Here is a 13,656-nt window from a genome sequence, read left to right as displayed (position 1 = left end):
TCACGGGGCATTGGGACAGGACCCAGGATGCCCTGCGTCCCCCTCCGCCTTCCCACAACTCTTAGCGGCAGAAGAGGAAGAGATGCTCTTTTGGATAGCTGCCCAGCATGCACTACTCCAAATACCACTGTAAATGCCGCCAGTGTGAACACGCTATTGCACAGGCAGCTGACAGTGTGAACACACAACAGCGGTTTCCCTTCAGTGCTCTCTGAGTGGCGCTGTAACTGCCAGCGATGTAACTCTGCCAGTATAGACTACCCTCAGTGTCACCCCTAAATACAAGGTGGAACAGCTTGTTTAGCATAAGTAGTTAACAGATTTCAAGAGACCATTCAAGGTGAAGTGGCCAGTTAACACCTCTTCAGTCATAGGTGGGAAAGGAGAAAAAGAAAAGCTGAGAGCCAGTCTGTTATTGATTGTTGTAATAAGCCATAAATCCAAGTGTCTCTATTCAGTCCAGGGTTTTTAGTATCTAGCAGTTACGAATTTAAGCTCCCAGGCTGATCTCTTGCAGGTTTCCTTTGAGGATGAGAACTGAGAAGTCAGATATAGAGTGCTTTGTGAAAAGTATTCACTCACAGGTGAGACGGTGTTTTTGGCCTGGTCTACACTAGAAAATTAAGTCGGTGTAACTACATCACTCAGATATGAAAAATCCACACCCCTGGATGGCGTAGTTAAGCCGACCTAACCCTCAGTGTAGAGAGCACTGGGTTGAAGGAAGAATTCTTCCATCCGCCTAACTACTGCTGCTCAGAGAGGTAGATTGCCGACAGTCCTACAATGATGGGAGAACCCCTCCCGTCAGAATAGGTGGTGTCTACACTAAAGCTCTACAGCAGTGCTGCTGTGGCATTTCAAGTGTAGACAGGCCCTTTGTATAGTGATTGTCTTGTTTCACCCACATAATTATTAGGGCATTTAATGCACTGAATGAGGCACAACACGTTTTGTGATCGGCATGTGTAGGATCCATGGCTCTTGAAAGGTATGTTGGGGTGTGTGGATCATTGTAGCAGTGGAGATATGTCTACAAGTTTTACATCTGTTGTTCTGGCAGGTTCTGGTGCTGCTTTGAGGTGATGTCCCCTGGCCTGTGGGGAGCTTGCTTCTGATGATGAGGTTGGAGGGTTTGTTTGAAGGCCAGAAGAGGGAGTTCAGGAAAGATTTCTTTCAGGATATGGTCCCCATCAGATATCTTGGCACGGGGTTAGACTAGACAATTCTTGTGGTCTCTTCTGACCCTATGGTTCTATGATTCTAAGTATGGATTGTAATTGTTTAATGATACTCTGTATAGGTTCCAAGATGATATAGTTTGTGATGACTACGAGGGGGTTTTGTCTCCATACTGAAGCAGGTTGTCTTGGGGTATTTGAGTGGCCTGTTCCATGATACAATCTACTTCTCTGGTAGAGTGTCTTTGGTGAAGGCATTTTTAAGTGTGTTAAGGTGTGTACCCCAGACTTTCTCCTCAGAGCATATCTGAGTTCCTGGCTAGGTGAGTTTCTTGGTGAGTTTGGGGTGGTTACTGGGTCTGTGAAGGTAGGTGTGGCGATTCATGGGTATTTTGTGGAATTTTTTGGAAACTGCATGGCATGAAATTGTTTATTAACAAATGGGTTTACGTTGCAATTTAACGTCCTTGTTCTGCAGAAATTAAGACATTATAATATGTGTCTTTTTTTTTTTTCATCTTAGTCTTTCCATGGTTTGGCTTGGATATTGGAGGAACCTTGGTCAAGCTTGTTTATTTTGAACCAAAAGACATCACTGCTGAGGAGGAGGAGGAGGAAGTGGAAAATCTTAAAAGTATCCGAAAATACCTGACCTCAAATGTAGCCTATGGATCTACAGGCATTCGGGATGTGCACCTGGAACTAAAGGACCTTACCCTGTGTGGACGTAAAGGCAATCTGCACTTTATACGCTTTCCTACTCATGACATGCCTGCTTTTATTCAAATGGGCAGCGAAAAACACTTCTCAAGTCTCCACACTACCTTATGTGCCACGGGAGGTGGAGCGTACAAATTTGAGCAGGACTTTCGCACAGTATGCATTTTTGGCTTCTATACACTTAGGATATGGTAGTGAAGTCTCATGTAACTTGAAAGATTGTAAGATAAAGGCTGAAAGTAATTTCAGTCTCTGACTTAGCCTCTGAAAAGTCTAGTGTCCTAAATTGAGCTCAAGTTTAATATGAGCTAGAAATAAGCCCACATCTGTAAACACAGATACTTACTATTTTAAGATTGTGCAGCTTTGCTGTGACTCCAGAATTATTCATTTTAATTTCCATTAAATATGCTTTTACAAGACTTGAATAGTCATTAGACTTAAGTCAACTCTGCAACCTACCTTAACTTTATTTTTTCCATTGCTGTCTATTCATGAGCTTAATATTTGTTTCATACTTGCCTGGTTGATTAAGGTTCATTTATAACTTGTATTGCTGTGATTTGGTTAAGATTCCACTGAACTAAGTGGTAAATTAACTGCAAATGACTTGCTTGTCTAGATTCATCGTAAGAAGGTGTGTTTCATTATAAGTGGAATACAGGTGTAGATAATATATTTATATCTTGATTGTATGTTAACTTTTTCAAGCCCAGGTTATACAATATATTTATCAAACAACCAAAGATTGAGGGATCTGGTGCAGGTCCAGTGGTGCAGTGACCCAACTAAAAGATTATCATGCTGCTCCTTCCTGGCTCTTGTGAGGAAGTCAGCATTTTCTCTTTTTCCCTTGACCCCTTATCTTTTCCGGATGTTGTGAGGCACTCTGGGCCTGATCCAAAACCCAAGTGCAGTTTTGGGGAAATCTTTCCATTGGCATTGGCTCAGGACTTCTATTACTTCCTACCCAATGGGGTGAGGATGTGCATGAACCTTGTTAACACATTGCTAAGCACTACACTTAAATAGCACAGGGAGCATTCCACTCTGCACAATACAGATATATGTGGGAGAGTAGGAACCCTCTTGTGATCTGCACTCCACTCCTTCTGCCACCATTCAGAGCAAGGAGGGGTACTGAATGCACTGGTGAGTGCATTTTTCTAGCCCGGAGTATAAAAACATTAGATCTCTTTGGCTCTTTCATAATTTTATTTCCTTTAACAGATGGGTGACCTTCAACTTTGCAAACTAGATGAACTTGACTGCCTTATTAAAGGAGTTTTGTACATTGACTCAGTTGGATTCAATGGACATTCAGAGTGCTACTACTTTGAAAACCCAACTGATTGTGAAAAATGTCAGAAGCTCCCATTCAACTTGGAGAATCCATATCCTCTCCTCTTGGTGAACATTGGCTCAGGGGTCAGCATCTTGGCTGTGTATTCCAAAGACAATTATAAGCGGGTAACTGGGACCAGGTAAGATCTATAAATAATGTGATTACCTTTAAGAGCATAGTCTTGGAGCTTGGCCTATACTCATGTGGTAAAAGATAGATCACATCTTCATGGACAAGTTGCTTTAAAAATGACTCTTGTCTGACCGAGCTCTTTGTTGCAACATAATATAGTACCTCCTCATTCCCACCCCCAGCAAGCAAAGGTCTTTTTTGTGGTCTGGATGGCATGTCACAATCGTCTCTTACCACAGTCAGCCTCTTCAGAAAGGCCAGTTCTTGACCTGTTCATCCTTCTACTACTGCAAGAAACTGTTTTTTTCGTCAGAGGAGTGTAAATCATATTTTGGAAACAACCCAGGTATGCTCAAATAGATGAATTTTTAATGTGATCGCTTTAATTCCATTATTCAGGGTTTGGATTTTGACTTTTTTAAAAGATGTACTACCCATTATGAATGGTGGGATGGTGTTCATAGTTGTAGTCAGGTCTGAAAGAATAATATAGCCACGTATTATACAGCAGAGCCCAAGAGATCTGTGCATGTGAACTTTCTTGGACTTCAGGAATATTGTTGTTACAAAAAAAGTACAGACTAGGAGTGCGCAGTGCACCTCAGGAAGGAAAGTTTTATTATGCGTCTTTGCCAGCATGTGTATTCAATGATTCAGCAGAACGTACTTTTTCCAGGCTTTGAACAATTAGACCCAAGTTCTGCAGTGAATTCCATATGGGCATACCCTTGCAGATGCATGGAGCTCATTACAGGTTGACATCTTACATTGTACATAGCTGCTTATTCAACACTGTGTAGTGAATATTGTAAGCAGAGAAAAACCACTTCTGGTTTAAGCAATAACTCTGTGGGCTGTGAAGTTACCCTAAGGAAGCAGATTTAAATGTGGTAAGAAAGGAGACTTAAATCTGATTCCTCTTTCTAGATTTCCAACGAGAAGGAAATTATAAAATGCTTGGGCAGCCCAGCTAATTCTTGGTATTCAGAGGAGTTTAGCTACATAACTTAATTAAAAAACAAAAACCAGTCCTTTTTTCTCCCTCTCTTCAAAATGAGAGGTAGAAAATATTGCTTTTGTTTTGTTTTGTTAGTCTTGGAGGAGGAACGTTTTTTGGTCTCTGCTGTCTTCTTACTGGCTGTTCCACCTTTGAAGAGGCTCTTGAAATGGCATCCCTTGGAGACAGCACAAAAGTGGATAAACTGGTGCGGGACATCTATGGAGGGGATTATGAGAGATTTGGACTGCCAGGCTGGGCTGTAGCATCCAGGTAAAGATATACCTTGGGTTTTTGAGGATGAGTATAATGTGCCTGAATTAAAAACTGGGGCAGCAAGGGTGTGTTTTTGTGTGGAACTGGCACTGCGGAGAGTAGACTCACCGTTCATGCACCCCCATGGCTGGGCATAGCATAGTAGGCTCTCTTCTCTAGCGCGCCCTACTGACAGCCTCTCCAGCCCTGCATTGGTGTGCTACCTCTTGTAACTCATGTAACTTTTGGTTACCCTGGAAGGAGTGGCACTAAAAGTCCAACAAACAATAGTCCCATGACCTCAAGTTCTGACTCAGTAGTCCTTCCACTCCCTGGTCTCTGGAGTCTTTACACTACTTTTTCTGGTGGCCAGAAGGGGAATCCAGGCCTTTCCTCTTCTCTGGGTTCCATCCTAGGGACGCTGCATTAAGCAGGCAAGGTCTGTCTACTCAAGGCCCATTCTTCCACCCTGGACTACTTTTTGCCTTGGACATCTGCAGGCCTCCCCACAAGTCAGTTCCTGGGCTCCCTGTTCATCTGTGTTCCTCTCAGGCTTCCTAGGGTCTTGTAATTCAACCTTACTTCAGGACTGTGGCCCTGGAATTCTCCAACAAATCCCAAACCAAAAGGACAAACTTAAAGCATTTCTGCCCTTCCCAGATTTGAACTTTATTCCTTCCCAGGTCTGCCCCAATACTGTGCTCCTCAAATGAACACCAACACCCAAGGGCATCCTCCTGGAGTCTTGTCTATTTTGAAACCCACCATAGGAGGTAACTCTCCTCCTGTGGTTTTTCCTGATTCTCTTGCTTCACCTCAGTCAGACCATTGTCCCATTCTGGGTCTCTTGCTAACTGATCTTTCTCTGTCCTTTTAAGGAAACCTGACTCGTTTCCAGTGGACCTGCTAATTCACCTAGTTAACCTTGAATCGAGCTCTCAGGCTCTTGTTAACCCTCTCAGTACTGTTGTGGGGTTTATACCCCATCACAATAACATAAGTCTATTTTAGACAAACATTAATTGTGATTCATTGTTACTGGATTTTAGTAATAGAGGTTGTAACTACATGATTGGAATATTACATAATTCCATTAAAAATGGTATCATGCATTCATTTTGGAATTGCGACATTGCTACATGCTGATGCTGCATAGTTTCCTGTAAATGGACACTTAACTCTAGAATTTTTTGCACAGCTTTGGGAATATGATGAGCAAGGAGAAGAGAGAGTCTGTCAGTAAAGAGGACCTGGCAAGAGCAACTTTAATAACCATCACCAATAACATTGGCTCCATAGCACGGATGTGTGCACTTAATGAGGTATTGAGAAATATGGAAAACAGCATATAACCTCTTTTTTTCTGAGACACACATTTAAATCAATTACTCATGTGTGCTACCAGTCTGCAGTATCTTGTTTTCAATTCTGTAGAAGCACCTTCATGCATACCTGTCCAGATGCTCCAGTTTAAATTGTAACCGTAGATTTCCCTTCCTCACCTGCCCATCTGGTCTAGTCCTATCCTATTTCCTAGAACTGGAAGGGACCTTGAAAGGTCATCGAGTCCAGCCCCCTGCCTTCACTAGCAGGACCAAGTACTGATTTTGCCCCAGATCCCTAAGTGGCCCCCTCAAGGATTGAACTCACAACCCTGGGTTTAGCAGGCAAATGCTCAAACCACTCAAATAGTAGCTCTACAATTCAAAGCACTGTAAAAAAAAAAAAAATAATAATAATAACGTGATGTGTTGTCATTTATCGATCCAGTCCATTTACCTTATGATTCAGGAGGTAAATTGCTTTTCTGGGAGAGTTGCGGGAACTGTGGAACAGCAGTGTGTGTTTTAGTCTCCTGGAACTGCAGGTAGAAAGTGATCAGCAATATCCTGTTTCTTCTCCGGCACAAAATTATCGTATCTTGTCACTGCTAGGAATCCAAACTAAGTGCATGAGTGGAAAAGAGAGCGACACCTGCTGAAAGCGGACCATCTGTCTGTCATTCATTCTAGTTACTCTTGCATTTTTAAGCTCACACAATGCCCCTTAGTGGGGCTGTCTCCCTGAGCTCTGTGCTTTCAGCTTCTTTATAGTGCTGCCTTGTTGCATTCATGTCAAGCAGCATTGTACAGGGCTATGAAAGAACTGAGACCCGTTCTTCGCTGTAGTTGGAACAGGATTGAGTCCATCAGGTTGAAGCCTACTTCTAACTTTCATAGTTCTTATCAGCATACAGTTAGTATTCTGCACTAGGGCAAGGGCAATAAATGTACAAGGCACTATCTAAAATGGCAGGCAGAAACAGTCCTGCCCATGGTATGTTCATTCCCGTTGTCCCACCATGTGTCCCGATTCCTGCATGAATATAGAATCTAATGAAGACAAGGCACTGAACAATTCAGGTACAGGAAGATGTGGTGAACTCATTGGTGTGGAGAACACCATGTGAAGGTGTCACATTCTGGGGTACAATCCGCACCAGTGAGGAGTTGTCACTGCTTCCCTTGTAATCGGGGTGTCTCACAATGCTTTGCTTTTGCCGCTCTCACCGTGGACCACTCACAAACAGCCTAGCAGCGTGCAAGTCACGCCCTGAGTGTGTCTGTATAGCTCTGACCCCAGCAGCCTGCCAGCAACGCATGAGCCACACTCTGATGTCCAGCAGCCTTGGTTACTCTTTGCAGGGTGACCACAACACACTCCCAGTCCCAAATTTTCCCTGAAAGCATTTGTTCTGCCCTCTCCTGGACAGTTCAGATATCATAGTTTCATTACCCCTGTGAGGGGTCAATATCCAGCAGACTACTATAAATGGTGTTACCAAATAGCTCAGTTTAAACACAACACTTGATTATCTTTAGTTTATTTAACTACAAAGAGAGATTTTAAATGAGTACAAGTACGAGGTCTTAAAGTCAGAAATGATAAAGAGAGAAATAAAGAAAACGCTTTCTAGTAACTATGACTTAACAAACTAGACTTGGTTCAAGGTAAAATCCTTACCACATGGTCCCAGGAACAGGGCTAACCAATTTCTCAGGTCAGAACCTTTCCCAAAGGCTGGTTCTTTTGTCTCTTGGGTGAAAGAGAGCAAGAGAGAGAAAGAAAAAGAGAAATCATGGGGTGATTTTTGCCCCTCACTCTTATAATCAAGTTACCCATGGAAGTGCATTTTCCTGAGGGTTACCTCTAGTTAAAGTTCTTCCCACTGTGAGGATGGAGAGTGTTCTGATGAAAAAGGTTCCATGTTGTTGGTTAAAATGCAGCTAGATCTGTTCCTGCCCCTCTCCATTGCCAAAGAATGGCCACTTGACTTGTGATTGCCAGTGAGCTTTGATGACACCTGATTGGCCTTTGTCTTTGAGAAACAGGTTTACCCCCTTCCCAGAGTTTTCTGGTAAACACATTTCAGTCATAATTTCAGTTTTATGTTCATAACTTTACATATAACATTGCTACACACATATCACCATGATATTCTTGACCAATGAGTTACTAGTTTTCAAATGATACCTCACAAAGCATATTTTGTATAAAGATTATTACAATGGTATATAGGGTGTAACTACAGGGGTGCATTCCGTCACAGAAGAATGCATGGAAGAACAGGTTTGAAGGACCAGAGATGGTGCTCAATCATGATGTTTCTGTCACTTTGGAACCTTAAAATTCTATATTGTTTGAAGGACCAAGAAGCTGCAGAGCTCCCTGGACCAAGTAGGGAAAACCTCTTCTTTTCAAGAGTATAGTTATTAAAATGTGGATGGAGATTGTTTAAACCCAAAATGTCACTTTGCAGAATCAGTGATGATGTATCCGCTTCACTGCATAAGGTCACTTAAACATTTGGATTGTTCTGATTATTGGTTTCTTGATCTTCATGCTGGTAGTGGGTGTGGAAGAAGCATGCTCTGCACTTCTAGTTTGTGGGACAAAAGGCAGTGTAGGAGGAGGAGTACCCTTCAATGTTCAACAGTATCCCTCTAGCCCAGTGGTTCTCAAACTTTAGCAAACAGAGGACCCCCATTTTGATTTAATTTTTTTTGGGGACACCCAAGCCTCCCTGCTCAGCCCGTGCCCTGCCCCTTCCCTGGGGCCGTGCCCCTGCCCCACCCCTTCTCCAAGGCCCCGCCCCATGCTCACTCCATCCCCCCTCCCTCCATCGCTCCCTCTCCCCCACCCTCACTCACTTTCACCAGGCTGGGGCAGGGGATTGGGGTGAAGGAGGGGGTGCAGGCTCTGGGAGGGAGTTTGGGTTTGGACTTTGGGCTGGGGCAGGGGGTTGGGGTGCAGGAGAGGGTGAGGCGTGTGGTGCTTACCTCGGGACGCTCCCAGAAGCGACCAGCACATCCCTCTGGCTGCAGTTTCTAGGCGGAGGGCCAGGGGGTCTCTGTGTGCTGCCCCTGTCCACAGGCACCGCCCCTGCACCTCCTATTGGCCTCCGTTCCCGGCCTATGGGAGCTGCGGAGTCAGCTGGGCGGAGAGAGTGCTTGGAGACCTCCCCTGCGGGACGTGCCCGCCGCTTCCGGGAGCAGCGGGGAGTCAGGACAGGTAAGCCTGTTCCCCAGCGTGCTGGAGGCACACCTAGGAGGGAGGGAGAGGAGTTTCTCAGCGGGGCCTACGAACCCCAGTTTCAGAAACGCTGCTCTAGCCAGCTGAAGGACTGGCATTGTTATTCCACAAGGGATTCCTTTCAGACTCGTTAGCCAGAAAACTTATGGCTGCAACTCAGGGTCTAGAGAGTGGGTATAAAGGGGTGTGAAAGGGACTCTGGAAAAGAACCTACCCTGAAATAACCTGGATGCTGTGCTTTTAACATAAACTTTATCAACACCCCTTATATTTGGATGTATTTTTGAGATCCTATTTGACACTTTTCAGCAATCACTGTTCATCCTCTCCCCTTCAATGCATTCTCCGTCTCCTCTCTTCCAGTATCTTGAACACCTCAACATGCCTCTTGATTTCATCCCCCTCTAGTTCCTCTTGTTCCACCACACTGCTGCAAGACCCCAGTCTGCTTAGTACTTCATTCTTTCTCAGTTGCAGTTCTGTTCTGTTGGATTTGATTGGAGTTTTCCTAATGAGGATCTAAATACAGAAAGCTGCAAATACATCACGAGTCTTATCTCAGCCCCAGACACCCCTCCCCTCACTCAGACAACCATCCTCCATCTAACCATCCTTTCTTGCATGTCTGCTCTCTCCCTTGGTATGAATAAAGGAATGAAGAGTGCTGTGAAGTTCAGTAGTCAGACTTTATTCAGTTTAACAAATACTGGCAACTTTAACTTGGCTTTTAGCTGACTTTTACTGCTCTCAGTCAGAAGCCATATTTGAAAAGCTTCATGTATCCTCATAATGAAATGCGAGAAGTGTAATATATGGATTCTCTTTCATTGTTGTGAAGATTAAATGGAATTCAGCTTAAAGATTCTCATATTTTTTTTTTTTTTTTTTTTTTATGTTTGCAGAACATTAATCGGGTGGTTTTTGTTGGCAATTTCTTGCGGATCAATACAATCTCAATGAGGCTTCTAGCATATGCTCTGGATTATTGGTCCAAGGGGCAGTTGAAGGCACTTTTCTTGGAACATGAGGTGAAGTTACTGTTTAAATCCATTTTACCTTGTCAAAACTGAAGACATTTTTATTTAAAATTATCTGATTATAACATACCAGTGTTGAGTTTCTTGGCATTGGCAACATACATTTTGCAGCCAGTTCTATGCATTTGTTACTATAGCCACAGTTATTGCAGAACTTCCAGTTCTAGGATGCTATCCATGTAACATTTATTGTTTCAGAAGTTAAAAATGCAAACTTTATCTACTTTGCTAGCTTAGTAATAGCTTGCCAACTTCTACTTCTGAAAACTTTTCACCTGCATATCTAACAATGTAATTTAAAAAAAAAAATTGTTTCCTTGTATAAACAGTACAACTAGGAGTTGTAATAACTTTACATACAGTACTTGGGAATAGTTTTCTTCTGTTTTCTTTTATAACCAGTATTTTGAAATGGTATTAATATTTTTAATATTCCTGTCTTAGTATTCGTGTCAAACATATTTAAACCTTGAATCTGTTTAATAGAAACTCTCGCCTTTTTCTTTATAGGGTTATTTTGGAGCAGTTGGTGCTTTTCTGGAGCTTTTGAATTCAGCCTGAGTCATTACTGATCCTGCACATTCGACATAAGTTGCAGGAGCTTCTACCCTATTGGAACTCCTACATTTATTTAGCTTTTTTTAAAGCATCTGTTAAGTGACTATTACAGTAATTGTACATGATTTAATCATTGCGGAAAAGGAAAGGACAAATGAATTTTTTGTAAACAGCTAAAATTAATCCTGAATCTTAACGTAGATTAGTTAATAATAAGAAATATATATCTTCTGAGCAGCAGTTTTTATTCTAATCTGCTACATGTTTTGAGATAGTGTGGGAAGGTGCGAGATAGAGAGAGCATAAGTCTCACATTAAGCTATCCTGTAAAGCCTTTTTTTAAAATGCCAAGTGTCTACTTTGGTAACTATTTTATATTTCACTTGCGATGATTGTATATATGGGATTGAAGGACTTTAAGTATTTGTGGTAGTATTGAATAGTGTATTGTTTATGTATGACAATTATTAAAACAGAACCCAGAAATATAAAAACTAACCTTTTTCCAAAAGTCCTTGTTTTTTGCCCTCTTCTGAACACTATAGTGGCCTGTAAAAACATCATCATACAATCAGTAATGGCTTATTTTCTGGCAAGACAGTCACTGTGCATATACACTGTTAGAGAAACAAGAAGTAAGGATTAAATCTTTTTTGGGTCTTGCTTTCTGTAAAACTGCATAGCAACTTCCTGTCATCTGCACCCTGGTGACTGCTGACCAGACCTCTGGATGTGAGGGTCAAACCCTTATAATGTAGTTTTAGCAACATGCAGCAGATATCTCACTTGAAATCCACTAAGAGTAAATTTAAGAATATTTATAACTAGTGTGTGTTACTTTCTTTTTTTTTTAATTTTTCTTTTTTTAAATAATTGTATGTAACTGTACCAAAAATGATGATAATGCTATTCCTGATATACTCAGGCTGTTCTGTATAACTTAATGTTCTATAGATGTTTGTTGTTAGCTAGTTACTAAACATAATCCAGATTCAGGAGGAAAATCAATCTTCTCTCCACATCAGCATTCGTGTCTCTGTCTGTCTGTCTGTCTGTCTGTCTCCCTGGTGTGTGCATTCCTGCAGAACCCAAACACTTCATTGCCATGGTTTCAGATTCTCTAAGACATTGACCTTTCAAGATGTTAAACTAGAAGATGTTGTGTGGGAGATCATTCCTTCCATGCACAATAGGTTAAGCAACATTGGCAATAGGCTACCCTTAAAAGAGCTGTGTTTGAAACAAGCATGTGGCTCATAAACCAGCCTTTTGTCTGGAGTAATTGTCAGGTTCCAGGGTCCCTCACGTCCTTGGAGCTATAGTCTTGGGCTACTAATCTGAACAAAATGTCCACTGGGAGGGTATAAATTCTCTCCCTCCTCTATGGGTGATACTAGATATTTCAGTATAATTTGACTGCAGGGGGTTGGAAGCAGTTGCTCCTTAAAAGCTACTGCATCTTAACTAGTTAACTGATGTTAACTAGTGTTGCTGCTGCAGAGAGTTTTCTGGAGAATGGTAATATGGCTTTTCTGCTGAGTAGCTCAACTAGATGTAGAAACCCAGTTCACAGCAGGAAGATTGAATACAATTTCTGGTGAATACAGGGATAGATTCTCAGCTAGTGTAGATTGTCATAGCACCATTTGATTTCAGTTTACACCAGATGGGGAATCTGCCCCAGAGTCTTTAAATAACTTGTCCTTTTTAGGATTTAGTAGATTAATGCATCTTCCTCTTTATATTTGGGTTCATATTTGCAGTGGATCTCAAATGAAAGCTCTTTGGTTTTATATAGGCCCTGGTGGATATTTTTTGATCACGGCATAAAAAAACCACACGAGTCTGATAGTTTGACATGATTAGCAATCCTGAGCTGAAATAGTTCAGAATTAAGGTGTAGTAGCAGAGCTGTGGGACGGGTGGGAGCTGTTTTAGGGCTTGATCCTGCAATCTGCAGACATCACCTGCAAGGTACTGTGTGCCCCTTTACCTTCCACTACAATCTCTGAGAGCTGAGTGCTCACAGGAGGTGCTCTTCACCTTGCAGGATTGGTCCCACAGTGTGTCTGTACTACAAGCTTGGGATGAGAAATAACTGGGAATTGAGAGTGCCTGGGTTTTTCACAAGATCAGGTCATTTGTTTTATTTACTAAAGGCAGTGCTGTTAGCTGCATTGCTGTATGAAGCACTCAATGCCACCAGGTTTGTTGTAAAATAATGTATTTTTAGAACTTATATTCAAGGAATTCCAGCCTCAGCAATCTAGTTGCAGACAAAATTGACGATCGAACATCGGATGAGAGAATCTGGAACCTCTAAACCTCTTCAGCTATATTGGTACATATGAAGGACTGTACCATTCAAAAAAAAGAACAGGAGTACTTGTGGCACCTTAGAGACTAACAAATTTATTTGAGCATAAGCTTTCATGGGCTACAGCCCACTTCTTCGGATGCATAGAATGGAACATATATTGAGGAGATAGATAGATAGATAGATAGATATATACACACACATACAGAGAGCATGAAAAGGTGGGAGTTGGCTTACCAACTCTAAGAGGCCAATTAAGTAAGAGAAAAAAACTTTTGAAGTGATAATCAAGATAGCCCAGTACAGACAGTTTGATAAGAAGTGTGAGAATACTTGCATGTATCATTCAAGAGATTCAGCTGCTAGTTCTCCACTGTACACCAGAGTCCTTTTCACCTTTTCTGCAAAGAAGGCAATCTTCCCAAATAAGCGGAAAAATAAGTAACTACTTAGAAAAATTGCATTAGCTTTTTAAGTGTAATATTGCTAACTTAGATCATGCAGTGATCTGCGTTCAAAATTTGAATTAAGCTACTTTTGGA

General features: G+C 41.9%; 1 protein-coding gene across 1 annotated transcript; it reads left to right on the top strand.

Annotated features, from left to right (window-relative positions):
• The first annotated feature begins 2,098 nt into the window (after window positions 1-2,098).
• Window positions 2,099-11,805, top strand: PANK2 (pantothenate kinase 2). Its single transcript, XM_024201334.3, has 6 exons — window positions 2,099-2,538; window positions 3,132-3,385; window positions 4,472-4,648; window positions 5,829-5,952; window positions 10,105-10,230; window positions 10,750-11,805. The coding sequence occupies exons 2-6, from the start codon at window positions 3,132-3,134 to the stop codon at window positions 10,798-10,800; spliced, it is 732 nt and encodes a 243-aa protein (XP_024057102.1). The 5' UTR covers window positions 2,099-2,538; the 3' UTR covers window positions 10,801-11,805.
• The last annotated feature ends 1,851 nt before the right edge of the window (window positions 11,806-13,656 follow it).

This window comes from Terrapene carolina, unplaced genomic scaffold (genome assembly GCF_002925995.2).
Source record: "Terrapene carolina triunguis isolate 2854851 unplaced genomic scaffold, T_m_triunguis-2.0 Scaffold66, whole genome shotgun sequence".
Lineage (NCBI taxonomy): Eukaryota > Metazoa > Chordata > Testudines > Emydidae > Terrapene > Terrapene triunguis.
Note: the sequence above shows the minus strand (reverse complement) of the source record. Positions and strands in the feature narration are given on the sequence as shown.

Bases quoted from the DNA above. Each gene is read 5' to 3' on its own strand.
- PANK2 (XM_024201334.3), top strand. From the start codon at position 3,132: ATGGGTGACCTTCAACTTTGCAAACTAGATGAACTTGACTGCCTTATT. The intron at 4,649-5,828 runs GTAAAGATATAC...TTTTTTGCACAG, and splicing joins GGCTGGGCTGTAGCATCCAG to CTTTGGGAATATGATGAGCA. The intron at 10,231-10,749 runs GTGAAGTTACTG...TTTTCTTTATAG, and splicing joins CACTTTTCTTGGAACATGAG to GGTTATTTTGGAGCAGTTGG.